Source organism: Phallusia mammillata, chromosome 6, assembly GCF_965637545.1.
Source record: "Phallusia mammillata chromosome 6, kaPhaMamm4.hap1.1, whole genome shotgun sequence".
Taxonomy (NCBI): Eukaryota; Metazoa; Chordata; class Ascidiacea; order Phlebobranchia; family Ascidiidae; genus Phallusia; species Phallusia mammillata.
The window spans coordinates 5,904,378-5,922,297 of NC_137257.1; the positions used below are offsets into that span (position 1 = coordinate 5,904,378).

General features: G+C 35.2%; 1 protein-coding gene and 1 long non-coding RNA gene across 3 annotated transcripts; one reads left to right on the forward strand and one right to left on the reverse strand.

Annotated features, from left to right (window-relative positions):
* The first annotated feature begins 217 nt into the window (after nucleotides 1-217).
* LOC145232916 (uncharacterized) lies at nucleotides 218-12,513 on the forward strand. Of its 2 annotated transcripts, none has more exons than XM_080097587.1 (16): nucleotides 218-442; nucleotides 1,484-1,578; nucleotides 1,830-1,936; nucleotides 2,319-2,456; nucleotides 3,294-3,420; nucleotides 3,766-3,929; nucleotides 6,023-6,160; nucleotides 6,732-7,119; nucleotides 7,516-7,604; nucleotides 7,957-8,020; nucleotides 8,112-8,179; nucleotides 8,247-8,441; nucleotides 9,903-10,044; nucleotides 10,528-10,712; nucleotides 10,974-11,088; nucleotides 11,222-12,513. In XM_080097587.1, the coding sequence occupies exons 1-16, from the start codon at nucleotides 315-317 to the stop codon at nucleotides 11,326-11,328; spliced, it is 2,250 nt and encodes a 749-aa protein (XP_079953713.1). In that variant the 5' UTR covers nucleotides 218-314; the 3' UTR covers nucleotides 11,329-12,513. The 2 variants fall into 2 exon arrangements, with proteins under 2 accessions (XP_079953713.1, XP_079953714.1); XM_080097588.1 differs by having other exon boundaries at nucleotides 10,974-11,079.
* A 728-nt stretch (nucleotides 12,514-13,241) lies between these two features.
* LOC145232917 (uncharacterized) lies at nucleotides 13,242-14,414 on the reverse strand. The gene is made up of 4 exons (XR_013860954.1): nucleotides 14,354-14,414; nucleotides 13,883-14,048; nucleotides 13,382-13,472; nucleotides 13,242-13,320 (listed from the first exon to the last, which is right to left on the reverse strand). It is a non-coding gene; the product is annotated as an uncharacterized LOC145232917 (long non-coding RNA).
* Nucleotides 14,415-17,920: the final 3,506 nt, after the last annotated feature.

A 17,920-nucleotide genomic window follows, 5' to 3' on the forward strand; every position in this document is an offset into this window, starting at 1 on the left:
AAGTATTATCTATGAACAAGGAGTTGCTGTAACAGATTGTTTCTGGCAAGAAAATATGGCATGTAATATTTCATGGTTGGTATAAATTCAAAGATTTGTTCAAAACTGGTTATTTTGTTTCACATAAAAATGTAATGTTTACATGTCCTATTTTGGAGTCCATGTTGATGGCAACCCTGCTTGTAACAGTGGTTCCAAAACTTTTTTGATGCGATTAATATTTTTATCTGTATGATGCAGACACACATAAGTGTAAAATTTTGAAAAAAATGTAAAAATTTAAAGTAATACAAAGAACTTCAATTTGAAACATAATGAGTCGGAGAAGACCAAAGGAAAATACCTTTACCTCTGACAATGACGATGAATACTCAGATTATTCCGAAGATTTCGAGCACGATTCTCCTTCTGCAAGTCCTGATCATGGTCTTTCTAATATCAGGTTGGTAATGTTATAATGGAGCAGTATGCTGGTTATCGTTCAGAGATATAGTAAACCTCAGTCAATCTAACTAGTGATTGGACGAGTAACCGGTACTAGGTATCGATGGTATCAAACGATTTCAGTGGTATCGATACTCGTACTCGGTATCGAAATATTTTGCCTCAGTTTTCGATACCAACATGCAAGTACCAATAGCTGTTTTACACCATAAGAATACGGGCAACTTTATGCCAATATTTGCTTCGGACAGCACAAAATTGGAAAAGAGTTCCACCAGTTTACGTATATCTTTTTCGCTATCACGTTGAGATTACATTTTTCGGCATGTGTGTGTGCACGCCTGTACCCTGACCATTGCAGATAAATTAGCCAGTGATATACAACTTAGTGCAACAACACCTAAGTACTCGGTATCGAAGGTATATACATGTGGTACTCGCTTCAAAACCTAGTATTGTCCCATCACTAAATCTAACCCTGTTTGGACCCAAAAAATTGTCTGGATAAACGAAAATCCAGATTTGCTGATGTAGATTAGTTAAAGTATTACCACAATACAAATCATTTGCATTTGAAGTTTTGTCCGAATTTGGCGAAGGTTCAGATTAACCAAATCCGGTTTTACTGAAGTACTTTCAGTTTTGTTGAAACTTGTTGGTTGAATGTTGTAATAAATGCAAACTTTGAAACAAAGTTTTTGTGTCACAGTTCAACCGGCCATAGAACTGTAAATTAAAACTTGTGATTGTAATTACTTTTATCAATGACTAATGAGTGCATTTTTGCTTAAACAAGTCCTTTAACAACAAAGTTATCAATTCACTGGTAAGATAAGGTTACAAATTCTCTGCTTACAGTTTAAAAACAGCTCAACAATTCCTGGATTGTCTACTACAGTTCTGAATTATTTATGACCTTGGTACTTCACAAACCAGTTTGTTTTAGTTTTTACTTTCTTAATGGTATGTCTATTGTGTACACCACCTGAACATATGTCTGGTGCAGTTATTGCTAGGACTGTTGTTTTTATACCAACAGAAACAAAACCAGGCTAATTGACAAGCATGACCCCAACTTTTCTGATGATTTGACTTCAAGCAGTTACACAACAACAACCAGAAGTGCGAAAAAATGTAAGCAAAAAACATGTTTGTTTGTAATTGTTTTATTTTTTCAAACAAAATTTTCTAAATGCTTAAAATGCTAAATGCTCACAATGCATTTTTTAAAGATTTACATTTGGGCACCTGTTTAATTTTAGATAGCAGATTATTTCTTGAAAGCAATTGCCAAGAAATGCTAGGTGCAAAGCAATTCTGAACAAAAATAACTGTTTAAGAAACTAACATGCTTTGCATTATTTGAATTACACATTGTTTTGCAGCCACTCAAAGTGAGGGACGACGGCGTCCGGCTAAACAGTCAAGTTACAAATATGGCTGGAGATCAAATAGCTTCACCAAAGACACAAAGAAAAAGTTTCCAACTAAGGTAACAACTGATAATTTTACTGTAAGCAAATAAGAGCACTTCAACTTTTGCAAGCCTATTGTACTATGCATCATGAATAAGTATGCAATGATGGCTAGACTACATTGACACTGTCATGGCTGATTCCCGTTGTAAATATATGTTCATCTTAACCGATTAATATTGTTCCAATTTGTGATCCATTTTTATGAAGCTGAGTAGCTGATATGTGCAGCAAATGAGGCAGGCAATGTTCCTGTGTTTTGACTAATGTTTAATAGGCCTGGTATAGTATGATTAATCTTTCAGTCTGTTTTCGTAGGGTAACTAAAAGTGGCTCTTCAAGGCATATCTACCTGACATTGGATGTATTTTTATGATTAAAATATTTAATTTTGTGCAGGATTCAGTCCAGTCACGCATGTTGTCTGCTAGGAGAAATCGAATCAACATTTTAAACAATCAGCTTTGTGAAACTCAGGTCAGATTGGAAGAGGTTATGAAGGAAAATCGGCTTCTTAAAACATTGCAACATCGGCAGGTAACGAGTCACAAATAAACAGATATATATGTATATATATACATTGCTCTTTCAGCAGTTTTATTATATAAAATAACTGGCATTTCAAAGTCCCATACAAGTCTTTATCAAGATAATGTTATATCTTAAAACAGGGGTGGGCAACCTGCGGCCCGCGGGCCAAATGCGGTCCTTGTTTGAAGGTTGTGCGGCCCGCAGAGACTCTTGGATTTCAAATTTACTGACAAATGAGTTCAACTGTTATATATTTTTGAGAGATTATTGCGCCCGATGCTATTTTGCTGAGACCTGGCAATTTGTGGCTATAATCAAATGTGTAATCAAATTTTACTTGTAGTTAAGCATATTTGGTAAGCAACCAAGAAAAATTACCTTGTGTTATACACAGGTGCAGCCCGCGATCTAATTTTGGCAATTGTATTTGGCCCCACAGTAACAAAGGTTGCCCACCCCTGTCGTAAAACACAAAGTTCTTATTAAGCCACAAAAATGTCAATAACACATCAAAACAGCAATAGCAAGCTTGTGTGGCTACAAACTGGCACCAATAGATTGATGCAACTTAGTTTTGTGGTGTAAAACTGACTTATAATTTATTGGCATTATACTGTATGTTTTAACATTCATCGTCTTGGCATGTGAATGGATTTTCCAGGACTCTAGGGCACCTTATTCATGGTAGTTGATTCCGCTTGCCAATACTTGAACTAGAAATAATATGTTTTGGTTTTAAAATTGTGGTTGTGAGAAAATTATGTAGACAAATTTTGCAGCTGTGACTTTGTAATGGGGTAAACAATATAAAAAATTCATTTATATAGTTCATTTTCTATGTAGGATAGAGCACTTCGGAGGTTTGAGGGTGAAGAAAATGATTTACCTCGGATGATTTCCCAACATTCAGAGGAGCAGAGGATACTAAAGGCAAGATTACGAAAGTCCCAAGACAAAGAAAGACAACTTGGTATGCATTGCATTATAAACCTTTCTCAATGACCTAGGCTATGATTTATTCTTGCTCTCTAAGAAAATTAGCATTATGTTTAGTTTGTACCAAAAGTGAAATATTGGTTTTATTTCAGGAAAACTCAGTTAACTTTTAAATTTGGTAAAACATGTTAAAACAAATAATTAAACACCCGGTTAGAATATGCTTAGGCATGCTTAAACTTAAAATGTAGCTTATTTGGCTTGATTGTATGAAATGTTATATTCCTGTAAGTACAAACCAATAATTTGAAACTTTAAATTTGTGTTTTTCCACTTTTTTTCTGCTACATTAAAACATCATTGGTTAATTTAAATGTAGAGAAAAAACTACGGGAAACAAATGAAGAAATGCAGAAAATGGAAAATGTTTTGCGAAGACTGAAAAAAATGGTTTATGATAAAAATCTTGGGGAACGTTCTGAACTTGCCAGACAGCTATCAGTTGCTGAAACCAGATTAGAAGATTTTGAAAGAAAAAATAAGGTAGATTAAATATTTTGGTGTATTCGAAACTTTCAGTAAATAGTTTTTGTAGGATTGAAATGATTAAAATGATTTTGTTTGTGTGAATCAACCAATACTTTTTTGACGGGAAAATCAAGACCATGTATGTTTTAATGCTTCGTTAATTTTTTTTTAAAGTAAAAATAACTTATTTTACTGCATATATATTCGACTTCAACACATTCTAACTTTTTGTCAAAGTTGTGAAACATGTGCGAATTTTGGTTTTGAAAGTAAAATATCTGATGTACTTAACAACCATTGGTTTCTTCTTGTGGTAAAACTAACAGATGTCTGTATTGTGCTGTCACGTTTAGTCACCGCCTGTCAACATTTCAGTGGTTTGTCACACAATAGATTTATTATTTTCTTTGTGTAAGCTGGTTGAAGTCACTTAGGTAAACATTGATTATACTCATACCTGTTGATATGTCAGAATTTGATACAATAGCGGACACAGCCCATTGTGACTAACGTTGTTTTTTTGTTTCCATATCAACCAAGTTTGTATGTAATTATGTTAGTACAAAGTTTCAGTATTTTGACTGAATGTCAAGGCCTAATATGTGTACAGTTGTGTATGATAGCTGTGTATCCTAAATCTTTCATGTAGCTTTGTGAGGCACTCAAGCGAAAAAGGAAAACTCTGCCATTGTTAAAAGCTTTTGAAAATACAGGGTTCACCATTCAGGTGAAGGCACCATGAAATTACTTCATATCCAACCTGCTGTACTGTTCGTTCAATAGTTTTTTGAAGCTGTCATTTTTATGAAATGTTATACCTTTCAAATGGCTATAATGAGGTATTTAATTATATTTAAGTATAAGTATGAAGTGTTGTATAATTAATGCAATATATTTGCTTGCGATTCTTTTGAATGAAACTAAAGTAAACAGTTAAAATGAGTTTAAAACTTTGGTTAAAATACTATCCATTTAAATGTGATATGGTATATTCATATAAATTAGGTTTACCATGACCACACAATATAAAATGATTACCTATAGTACAGTATTATGTGTAAATGTTCAATATACAAATCTTAATTTTTGCACTTTTTTAAAAAGAATTCATTTCTGAAACATTTTTCAAGTCCAGTCTGTTTTTTTCTGAAATTTACAATGGATATGCTGGCACATATAACTTTATAAAGCTACAATGTAGCAAAGATAGTTTTAAATGGCGAACAAGTTATTATTACCTAAACAATTACAAAACAGGTTGATTTTGGTATTTAAACTTCACCCAGAATACTTAGCATGTGAAAACCATTCCTTTTTAATAAATTAAAATATATCAATAGTAAAATCTTATCAACCGAAGATTTCTTTACACTAGTCCTCAATTGTGGGTTTTATGTGCTTGACACTTCAACAAACTTCTAAGACCAATCTAAATGGCCTCAAGTATTTTGTCATCCACTCAAGCACATGTTTCTGGGGTTTATCAAACATTCATATTTTGTTGTGTGTTTACGTTATCTTATGCCAGTTTTATTCCAGGGCTTGTCTGGACTTCTTGCCCGATCTGTTTTGCTTTTGGCCTGCTCTACCTCAAGTTCAGTTTTGAATAAAAATAGGCTACATTCTGTTTTGTGACATTGGAATTTCAACTTTTATTTTAGAATATTGTTTTTTTTTTGTAAATGTATCAATTTCATTTTCAGATTCATAAATTTTTCTAAAATCCTGGTGAAATTCTGACAAACGACCAATTATCTCCAGAATTTCGGCATATTTTATGTTTTTGTGATGCTTAGAAAGGGACAACATTTTGTTTAAAGTTGACTTTTAACATAATGCCTTATGACATTAAATAAACATCCAATTTTCACATGAAACTAATAGGCCACCACTGTCAAAAAGCCATTTTAACTGTGTAGACTATTTTGACCTATACATTCTCATAAGTGCCACTGGTTACTTGAGATTGCATATGAAGGGTAGCATAGCAAGGCCAACTTAAAAAAGTGTGTACTATCTGTGGCTAAGTTATTATTGTATGGGAACGTTGCTTTTATGTGTAATATTTTTTTTCACAATTATAACCTCGTGTTTTTGGATTATTTTAGGAGCTGAACAAGAAACTTGAGTTGATGACAAATAGTTACACTCGACAGCTCAACGCTGAAAGAACTCGGCACCGAGAAACCAAAGAAAGTCTGGACATTCTCAGAGACGATCACCTTTCATTACAAGCAAAGCTAAAAGTAGTATTTGTTTCACAGATTTGTAATGTGCCAAAGTAGACAAAATAATTGCTTTAACCATCTGTGTTAGTTTATTAATATAGACAAATACATTAAATCGCATAAACAGTGTAGGTTTTTTATACAATTAACTAGAAAATGTGATACTCCCTATGATTTTATTATAAACACCTATGATTAGGATTCATGATCTCTATGCAATTAAACAAATCATGCAATTAACCTAATTTGCTTTAACTTAATGCCAGTTTAAAGTTAAACTAATAATTTCTAATAGTGGAGAGTCTTTCAATTTAAAAAAAACTAGAGGAGTTTTCAACCAGATTTGATCTAAAAAAAACAAATAAACTGCATTAATTTTGATTATTGCATAAACTTAGTTTTATGTTCTCTAGTCCGATTCATTGAATAAAAGCGTTTTTTTTTTTGCTTTAAAGACTCCTCGGTAACTAAAACCAGCTTTACAATGTGCGAGCCATTTTTTTGTTTCACTAAAATACTTAAAACGCTTCTTGTTTCACTAAAATACTTAAAACGCTTCTTGTTTCACTAAAATACTTAAATTACACAGGAAAAAGAGAGAGCTTTGGATGTAAACAACATCTATGCACTTCGAGTGAAGCAGTCCCCTGAAAAGTCGTTCGTTGGTGGAAAAGTGGCACTGATGAGTCCACGTCAAGTTGAAAAGCAAGCCTCGCCAAAACCAGAGACACCACCGCGAAAGCCTAAACCACCCTTAGCAATACAAGAGAGTCCCGAACCACAGAAACCTGCTCCTACTGTCCTAAAAGCCACCACTGAGGTTACAGACCATAGAAAAACAATCAAATCTCCAGAATTGGAGAAAACTGAAAGAGAAAATTCGGCGTTGCTGGATTTATCATCAGCTACCAAGGAACAACAAGTCACCAAAGGCCTCAACGGTTTAAGGCTACATGAGCAAAAACCTAAAGAAGACGGTAAGAAGAATAAAGCTTCTGGTAAACAAGTGTAGATTCACCAGAACCGCCCACTAAAAGCCATTTTCTTTTTTAATGTGCTTAAATTAAGTGTGTGTTGCAAATTACTTTATTCCCTAATTTAATCGACTATTTCATATACCATTTGTCTATTAAGGTTTTTACCAATTACAGATTCTTGTTTACTCTATTCGACCTGTTTAAAGCCGAAATTAGTACCGAATTCCAACACGAGTTTGCAATTTACCTTTTTTAAGAGGGTTACAGGTCTTACAGGGGGGCACAAGGCCAAAAAGTTACTTTTAGGGCGCCACGGTCCACGAAAGGTTGAGAACAACTGGTTTAGTCTTTTATTGTTTTAAGTTATGGACATAAATCAGAATGTTTTCACTACAGATCACAAGCGACAATCTGTTTTTCTCACCGCTAATTTTGAGTCTCCCCTTACAACTCCTGCTCGCTCATTTATTGAAGATGAAAATAAGGTTTGTTGTTTTGCCTAGTCTTACAAATAAACTTCGCATGATACTGGGCTGACAAAGCAAGCTGGATGTCAGCAACCTCTGGCATGTGTGGGAGGATTATTCTTACGATGTAATTTAGAAGTTCCAACTCATATACTTTTTGATACATATTAGTTTATTTACCAAGCCTGTTGTTCAACTGGTAAAATACTTGTTGTTTTCAAGAACTTGTATTTTTGCTGTCGTATATTCGCATTTTACATTTGTATGACATATATTTGTTGAACACAAATGTTGTAAATACTCTTTGTGAATAGTTGCTGGTGATAAATTAATTTTATGACTATGTAACAAAACACACTTTGGTTTTTAGACAAAATCGTCACCTGCAAAACAATCAATTCTTGAAGATAGCCTTACTGCATCCCCACCAAATGGTAAGAAGTGTTTAAAAAAAGTTATACACCTTTGTAATTGGACAATTATTTTTACTTTTATTGACAATTTTTACATTATTCTTTAATTTAGTTGCAAAACCAATGGATTTTGAGGATGCAAGAAGAAAGGCTAAAGAAGAGGAGTTGAGAAGACAACAGGTAAATTTTTGTTCAATTTGTTTTGGCTTAATGATTGCACCTTTTTGAACTATGTCAATCCCGTTAGGAAGAGGAAGAGAGGCGAAGGAAAGCAGATCTTCTTTCTAAAATCCGTGAACTTGAAGATGACAGTTCAAAAATATCATTAGAGGATAATAAACCCAAAATTAATGGTGTTGGACACAGAAAACTTGGTGGCAATGGTTTTCATGGAAACAAGGTGTTAATGAAGCAAGATAAAGTGAACCCTAATGATCCTCGTGTAAGTTCTGTTAGAGTCTTTATTTAATAGGGCTGGGCTAAACCTGCAAATGATTGAACAACAAGCCTCTCATGTTAATGCTTAGTGCTTGGCCAAATAGCGCGGTACATTGTGACACAAACATTTCCAATTCCCTAGTTTTGTAGCTTTCCAAGGTCCCTTAAGTCACCAGTGGTGTATTATGCTGTACATGACCCAGTACTTTTCCACCATCAAACGCTGTAAAAAACATTTTTGTTCTTGGATACCCTTTTGAACATTGGTTTGGTATGTTAACAGGGCATGAATATGCAAATTTACGGCTGAGCACCAAGCATAAACAATAGCGATGCTTGGTACCGAGTACTCAGGTTCGGCTCGACTATAATGGCCTGTATTGGCATTTGGCGGGTTAAGACTAAATTCATACGTAAACATAAACTATCTTGGTTTCCTAACAAAGTGTTAAGGTTCTTACTAACTAGATTTTGAAAGGTTTTAAACCTTGATTGACTAATTGCGGTAATTATAATCCATTTTAAATCACTTGTGTTTAATATTGCATTATATGTCTCAGTTTAAACCATTTTTTATTTTTGATGTACAGTGCAGCGTATTTGTGGTTTACAGAAAGTTGGAAATTGTAGCTCAGAAAAAGACATTATGGAGGTAGCACCCAATCAACAAGCGAATACACCAAATAAAACCCCACAGGAGGTTGTCCTTTTGTTTTTTAGGTGATAGTTGCAAAGTTTAGTTATGTGATATTTCAGAGTCAGCATGGTCCAGTGTTAAGCAGAAAGACAGTGCTTACTAAAAGTGCCAACAGTTTGGCAAAAAGTAAAAGTTTTTCTGCGCCAGGGTCATGCGATCCTGAAGAAACTGAAGGAATTTCAACAACAAGATCACCAAGAAAGAGTTACACTTTTCCACAGGAGGTAGCTACCATTACATTTATCAGAAATTGTTTGTCAAGCTTAGCAGAAATACTATAACAACTGAGAATGACTAGTGCCAATATCGATTTGGATTCTCAGATTACAGATAGTTTAAAAATAATACAAATAATTAACCTTGGCCCGTTCTTAAAAATTAGTGAGATAGCAATAATGAGAACTCTGACTTTATTTGTGTACCATTAACAAATGTTGAACTTGTGTGTGACTATTTTTCAATTGTGGTTTTTGCTAAAACTGGTTAAAAAGTTTTTGGTCGGAATCATTTATATACCAGCCAGTTTTTACAATTTTTGGAGTTAATCCACACATACACATTTATGATGCTCATGCTTGGATCAACATTAGAAGACAGTTTTTGTTTAAATTTAATAATCAATCCATTGTAATAATCACTGAATGAAAATGATTTTATCCAAGGGGATGAAACTCGGTAACAGTTATTTCCAGTTCATTAGCATACTTTTTAGTTGTAAAGTTCTTGTTGTACCCAAATCTAACACTTTATCTATCTGGTCAACAAAAGGTTGAAAACCTGCACATGGGAGTACCTTCCTCACTAGATGGCAAAACATCAAAGAAGAGTGCCCCGGATGTAAGTGAACCCGATATTTCGTTCGGTGGATATGCACCATCCCTCGGCGTGCAGCCCAAACGGAAAACTAAAGGTAAGCGTTCTGGAAGTAAAAATACGTGTTAAAGTGCTGAATGTTGGACAGGTAACTTTGCTTGGAACACTGTTGGCAATCGCTCAAAACGAAAGTTGATCGACTATCATCAACCAAATCGTTTCTAATAAACCTTCCCACTTAGCAAATAACTTCACCGGCCATGTTTGTCACCATTCCAAGAAAGTGGCTTGCCCGAATTTGCACAGCATAATGTCTTGTTAGACCAAAACAAATGCCGAAGAATATAATGACCTCGGATTTAACCTTCTGTCTCGTTTTCTATGTGTTTTTTTAGCAGTAAAAGTTTGGTTTGCTGTCATAGCGTTGCAAATTTGGGAACATATGGTTCAGTCTTTGATCATATAAATAAAATTTTCGAAAACCACGCCTGACACTATTATATTAGTTGTTTAATTTCCTATTAAAAGGCTTGTGTCTAAAACTTACTGACAAATTTGATGTGTTTTATTTTTTGTCTAGCCCGTACACAACTTCCGAAGAAACCTCCTCAATCAAAATCGTCCGAATCGGAGTCAGACGAACCCTTGTTAGACCTAAACAGTGGCAAAGCCAAGAAGAGCGATTTATTGTCCCAATTATTTGGAGACCAAGCGGGAAAACAAACGCCAACTGGGTCGTCTCCCAACCACCCGAAACCTCAATCGGTGTGCACATAAATTTACTTTGTGTAATATCAAGTAGTGAAAAATTGATGTGAATTGTAGTTCTGGATTAATACCATTTGACCAAACAGTGTTAAAAAACACTGGACCTAACTGCGTGTGTTTGAAACAATTGCAAGTTATCCTTATGAGTAAAAACTATAATTTCAGAAATGTCTTTGCCGTTTTTTGTATCCAAGAACTATGGAAATTAAATACGCCTTTTTATAAATGATATCTAAGTAACGGTAAGCTTTTCTGTAGGATTTTGTTCCTGCAAGGGAAAAGTCAAACGCCTCGAAAACGACGCCGAGAGCAAAACCTGTGCATTCTGGTTACCCGTGGGAAAAGAATGTTCTCGCAGCACCAGGTGACAAAGGTATTCATGTAAAATGAAAACAAGCACCTTCCCTTTTTCTTTTTTCTCTCGTTTTTCTCGGGCATTAGTAGGAAATTCTCACAACACAAAGCAATATGTTGCGAAAATTTGTAACAAATTCGTATGTTGCCAGGCAACGGTGACGCGACAAATCAGCACCAACATGTGTTCGCTACACCGTTGGTGAAAGCAGTGACGTCATCATTCAACGATGACGACATTGAAGAAATGACGTTATGATGATTTCCTTGAGTTTTTGTGTTTTGTTGTTTGATACTAAGTAATAAAATCTTGGTCCTCAGGCCAGGAATTTTTTTATGTCTGTGATATACTTTCGGTGCTGTGAACAAAAGCCTGAATGTAACCTCAATATTTTTAAAAGTCTGTCGTCTTGGTACATATTTAACTATTCATTTCATATAAAATGAGTGCCGTCGGTTTAAATTTTTTGGACAGAATACTTTAATGTCGTCTGAATTTTGTGTTATTCCTATTCTGTATGCCTGAAACGGTGCTTTCAACACCTGTCTGGTTAGAAATGTCCCAACAGTTTGATGGGGTTATTTTTCGTATGAACGCTGTCAGCAATTTTGATGTTTAAGACCGTATGAAGACAATATCTTGCAATTGGTGGATTCCGCAAAAGAAATCTAAAATGTAAGCAACGTTTCATTTATGAAACTAGTACATGTAAGCTTATTTACTGGTAAATACTTACTGTGTTGAAGGTCCCAATTTTGTCGCAAATGTGCAGTATTCTTGGGTAATGTGTACATATTTTCCTGTACTTTGCATTTGAACAAAAAAATTTATATTTTTTTAACACTCTATCGGTACGACTTGATTTATATACATTTTGACAATCGGTTTGGGCCTAAAGTGGTTGTTCTGTTAACACATTTGTACAACATCTCTTTTTTAGACCTCATAATCTATTATATTATTGTTCAGAATGTTGGTCTAAAATAAACCCATTAGGAGAAAAATTTCATATTAGTCACACACGTTCAGTTTTGACCTGTATCTGTTGACAGTGACCAGATCATTGAGTTTTTATACCGGAAATATTTGTTCCAATCAAAATTGTACCCAACCCGTTTAACGCAGTAAAATCACCTTCGCAAAAGTTTACAATTACATCATTCATATCAATGTACAACCAGTCATTACTTTTAAAGATATTAACCGTTTTCGAACAACCGTGTATGATTCCGAAGTTGCTGCGCTTAAACAATCGACGGTTACACACTCCGGTTCTAACTTTTCCTACTGTAACAATTACAAGTCAAATGCGACCAAGAGCGCACGATCATTTTGTCGTTGCGTCAGTGTTGGCATGACGACGCCTTTGAATACTGTGACGTTGTGAAATATTTTTCTGTTTTTTTTCATTTTGTTGAAGAATAAATAAGATTTTACTTGTGAGGAAGTTTTTGCTGCTAAACGTTTGTTTTACTATTGAAGTGTTAAGTCTGTCCTATATTTTTTTGTTACTACAGTTGTATATTTGAGTAGTTTGGGTTTTTAACTGGATTTTATAACAAAATTGTGGGTTTTTCCGACCTTTGTAAGACCACAATTAGTATTATTCAGAGTTTGGTATCGTGCAAATAGGTTACACCCTTTGACTTCCTGCTGTTCAACTACATAATAAATACAGCATGTATGCCTACATATTGCATATTCACATATTGCACTGATTTTTTTATTTCTTATTTCAACTACTGTGCAATAAAAAAACGGTGACTGGTATATAAATTTCCCATGAACTTACACTTGCTGTTAAGTAAAATTGGTAAAATATTTTGCAGTTTGGGAACCGCTGGCACAAAATTTGTGAAAACAAAAAACTTAAAGAAAAACCTCCCCTGCTATTCAGATATAAGCTGCACTTTAAAGTTGTCATAAAAAAACACAAACAAACAACACAAAGCGCAATTTAATTATATGTCTAAATAAAAATTAATTTAAACTCAATTTAAATTGTAAGGTCAAATTTAAAGCTATTGCTAGATCGGTATTTCTAACTGAACTTTATACGCGTTAAACGCATCATTGTTTAAAAAACCGTTCTTATTGCGCGAATAGTTCGGTTTTAGTTGATACTTTGGTATGTCTGCTATGTACTAGCCTATATACACCAGTTGTGCACATTGTATTGATTTATTTTATTGCTTAACGCAACTACTACACAATCAAATAGCAGTTGTTTTTCCCAAGGGATGTTGTATTCTGCAAACAAACAATTTACTGTTAGATTATAATCACCATTTTCGCCTAAAAAGAAGTACACCTTTGCTATTCTACGTCCATTTCATCTTCAATCATGTTCATCTCCATAATATCAGCCATGGTCAACGCTCTCTTATTCTCTTGAACTTCATCTGTTCATTGTAATTCAAAGAAACACGTCAATATTTTAATCTACCCCGAAAATATATAAAAGCGATCATTTTTTTAATGCGATTAGAGTTAGCGTGTAAATGACACCAGGGGTATTTACCACTGTTTTATCCACCATTCAGTTTCAAACCATTTGCGTTAAAACACAATTGCATTAAAACACAATTGCATCTCAAGATGTTTAGACACTTGGACCATTGCTTTAGCCCAGTTCATTTTTATGTCTGGGCCGGTGTTGTAAACTGTTGCCGAAAATCTAATCCCGCATAGTTTGTGTTGCAAAACAGTGTCTGTATTTATGCTGAAGCACCTAAGTATAGTTTTACTAAAAATTTTCAGACCCACAGATAAAAATATAAACACGGACCAAACTAAAGTTAATCATACTTACGGTCTCCGAAAGCTCGCCTATAACCATACCCTCCACGTCTATAACCATACCGTCCTCGTCTGTACCCGTATCCACCTCGTCGATACCTTCCACCATATCCAGCATTTACTTGACTGATAGCCAAGAAAACACAGAGAACCAGTGCAGTTATAACGATTTTGTTCATCTAAAAATGGAACGGTATCTCAAAACTATGCAACTTTACAACTTTACCGAAACAAATAATTTTTGTTTTCTGCCTTTGGCCTAACACGGTTTATGTAACATAATTAACCCCATGTCTGATTTACTAAACTCTGAACGCACTCACACAGGAAATTCCCTGTTTATGTGTTTTTATTGCCTATCTAAAGTATACATTTTGTAAAACTGTATAAAAACAGAAAATAAAAGAATATCATTGCCAAAGACCCCAGTGTTTTCATCGTTATAGACGCCCAAAGGGCGCAAAGTGAAATCGACACCACCTACCTTGTTAGTTTAATTTGAAAATAAACTTTTCTTGTTCGTACGCCTAAAATCACCGTGGAATGTTTTGAAAAAAGGTTGGTTGAAACGTATGTCCATCACTAATTTCCGTAAACATCGTTGTCGATAAATTACTCAGAAAACGACTTTTGTCAATCCAAAACAACAGTTTCCTGTTTGGAAGGGTACACAAAAAACGGCTTGTAAGTGGGATTTAAGTGTTTCACCTTTTTATCATTTTATCTTCTCTAAGGTGCAACGCCTAAAGTCTGAAGTTTGCCTGTTTGAAATACACCTGAATTAAAGATACAATTTTAAACCGATTAAAAGAAAAACTTAAAAAACAATCCTTACGCTTCATGAAACTCTTCAGTAAGATGTTGAGTTAAAAAGAAAACCCGGTAGAATATTTCGCAAACATCACTAGAATGGCAAACGAAACCCAAAGGGGGTCGCGATTCAATGGTTTTATGTAAGTAACTATTAGCCTTTTTAGATCCAGCCTTTCACCTAGCAAAAGGATTACCAAAAACCTAAACAATCCTTCAAATTTATCCTTCAATTAGTTATTGAAATTTCCATATGTTAGCGTTTTTCTTGCCAAAGGAAATCGGTTTCAAATAATTCAATAGGTTAAATTGTCAAACATTAAAAAACGACCCAAAACATAATGTCCCAGTATTGCATTTCGCGTCACATCGCCAGTGGATACCCTTGATTAAGTTTGTTGACGTCACGACCAATCAGAGTCAAGTTCCAATGCGCACCAAAGTCGAACCTTCCATTGCAAAGTCATTTGGTTTGGGACATTGTGGTGTGCGGAGGTTGAAGGCCTGCTCTGTTACAAGGTACGTTACAACTTTTGCGGAGCTTTATAACTGAACTACTTTGTACACTAAAGCTAGGTGTATATGGCATTTTGTTTTAATATTAACAATAGGTTTAACTTTCACATGTTTATGTTTTCCACACATGATGTTTAAAATGAGTTGCCTACATTACTTTTTACATAAAGCAAGCTATTTAAGATGTTTTATTTATACTGCTGATACTTACTAGCTTAAGTTATAAACTAAATAGCACTATGCCCGAACCAGCAGGCTCGTGAACAAGGCGTGCTCGGGGCTTGCCTTAAGCAAAACACGCGGCGCTGCTTGTAGAAGCAGTGCCTCGTATTAGCTTTTACATTTTGCCTTTGAGAAGAAAAGCTTTGCAATGGCAGCTTTATAGTTTACTGGACTGTTGCATGTTTTTTGTTGTTGCAGATTCATCGTTGAAACATCACCAGAATTATTTCTCTTCTTCTTCTGCCAACATTCTTCAACTTCAAATATTTTCTTGTATGGAAACATAGGAGCCTGTCGTGGGTCAACCTGGATTACGAGACTGTTTGGCCTAACTTAGTTTAACTGGCGCTAGGGATGAGTGACCTATTCTTTGTCCGGAGAGGACCCGTGAAGGATGTCTTCTCGGTCAAGGAATGGTCAGAGTCTGTAGGAGTGCTATTGTATCAGCCAGTTGGCGCTAGGGATAGAAGAGGGTAGCACTCGTTAAATAGGGTTGACGCTAAATAACATAGGTGGGGTACGTTTGGGATTCGCGCGCCACGTAGGGACTTAGTCTAGATCGTTCTACAGCTAGGTGTGGCGCGTTGCTAAAAGGCTTTAGCTAAGGTTCGCATAGAAACACGGCCTGGGCATGGCCTCAACAGCATTGCACTGGCTGGTGCAGGCAGGACCAATTACGGACACCGCTACTTTCAATGAAAGTCCAGGCTCGTGGACCAGAGGAAAACGGCTTTGCATATAGCCCGAAAAGTCCTGTGAGCCACCCTGGTAGGGCGCAAACTGTTGTTAAATTTCCCAGCCCAAGCCCTTGCGTTTGCGTAAAACACTTGGGTCCTTGCGGGGGGACTCGAAGGGCAAGGGACAGTGACTCGATGTTGATGAGTTATACGCTGTAAACGTCTATGTAGCCTTTTAAACGGTTGCGCCTGCATTAACTGTAAAATTAGGGGTGTTGTGTTTCTGTCGGGTTTTGACCAGTTTGTATAATCCATTCCTGTACACCCAGTTTAAGGTTTTTGCACTTCAAAAAGCCGCAAACTGCATGTCAAGTATGTGATGTTAAATTTATGACTTCACATACTTGACATGCAGTTTGCGGCTTTTTGAAGTGCAAAACTTCTGCTAGTCATAAATTTGACTTATGTTAAAAATTTACTTCAATAATAAAACCGACGAATTTGATGCCCCAATTCCCATTTTACTGGTCAAGCCCTTTTTATTTTACTTGTGGATTTAGGTTAACTTAATTATCTAATTTCAGTTCCGTATTCCTGCTTGACCAGGCCACCTCGTCAATTATGGGGCATGGCATATATTGGATGGTTGTAAAACACGACAGACTTGCCTTCTACTTTTCTAGGCTAATTTCCGACGGTTGTATGCAGGGCAGTTAGTTGAGGCAAGCGTGTGTATTTTTTCGTCGCCGCGCAGGTACAATGGCCGTTCGAACGTTTTGTTTCAGATAAAAAAAACTGCAGCCTCCTAAAACGTACGACGCCATTTACTTGCAAGAGATCAAATAATATTTTTGTCCACCTTTTTTGCGTTACATTTTGAGCTTGCGCTTTCGCTCTTTCATCAACAAAAATGTGTGCTGTGTCTACTTTTTCTATCCTTTATTTTTCTTGTTAGTTAGATCAGTTCTTGGGGGGTGTTGTGCCTTTTTACATCAGCCGGACAGGTTCTTTATTTTTTTGTTATTTTTTTATTATTGCTCGTCGTTCTAACCATGCGAACTGTCATCGTAAAAATGTTGAGAACCAACTGTTAGAACTGAGGTCAGGTTTTGCAGCTATATCCGGCTGCAATTTATTTGATGTTTATTTTGCTGCTGTTTGCAAGGTGACAAAAATGAAATTCGTTGACAAAAAAAAAAGAAAAAAATATATAAAATATCATACATTGAAGAAAATTCAGTGTGAAAACCACTAAATCTGTCGCTATATTTATTTGTTTCATCAAAACAAATGCATTTCGCTATAAAAAGCAGATGAAGAAAATTCAGTGTGAAAACCACTAAATGTGTCGCTATATTTTATTTGTTTTATCAAAACAAATGCATTTCGCTATAAAAAGCAGATGAAGAAAATTCAGTGTGAAAACCACTAAATCTGTCGCTATATTTTATTTGTTTTATCAAAACAAATGCATTTCGCTATAAAAAGCCCTGAATTTTAATGACTCTGAATCGTCGCGGTCGTTTTACTTGAAAGGAGATTTCAATAATAAGAAAATAATTACTACATATCATACATTATTTCTTTTTCAGGATTTGGGTATAAAATGTGCCAAACCTTTGTTTCCACAAAACTATGTCTTGCTGTGAAATGCAAAAAAAATGATTTCCGTAGGAGTTCAAGGTATTTTGACATTCATAACAAAAAAGCAACGAATTTTTTATGCAGGTTTAACGATATTATTTTTGTTTTACAGAAGTATTTTTGTTTTACAGCCTTAACAAACTTTTTGTTTTGCAGATTTAATAATTTCTGTTTTTGCAGGC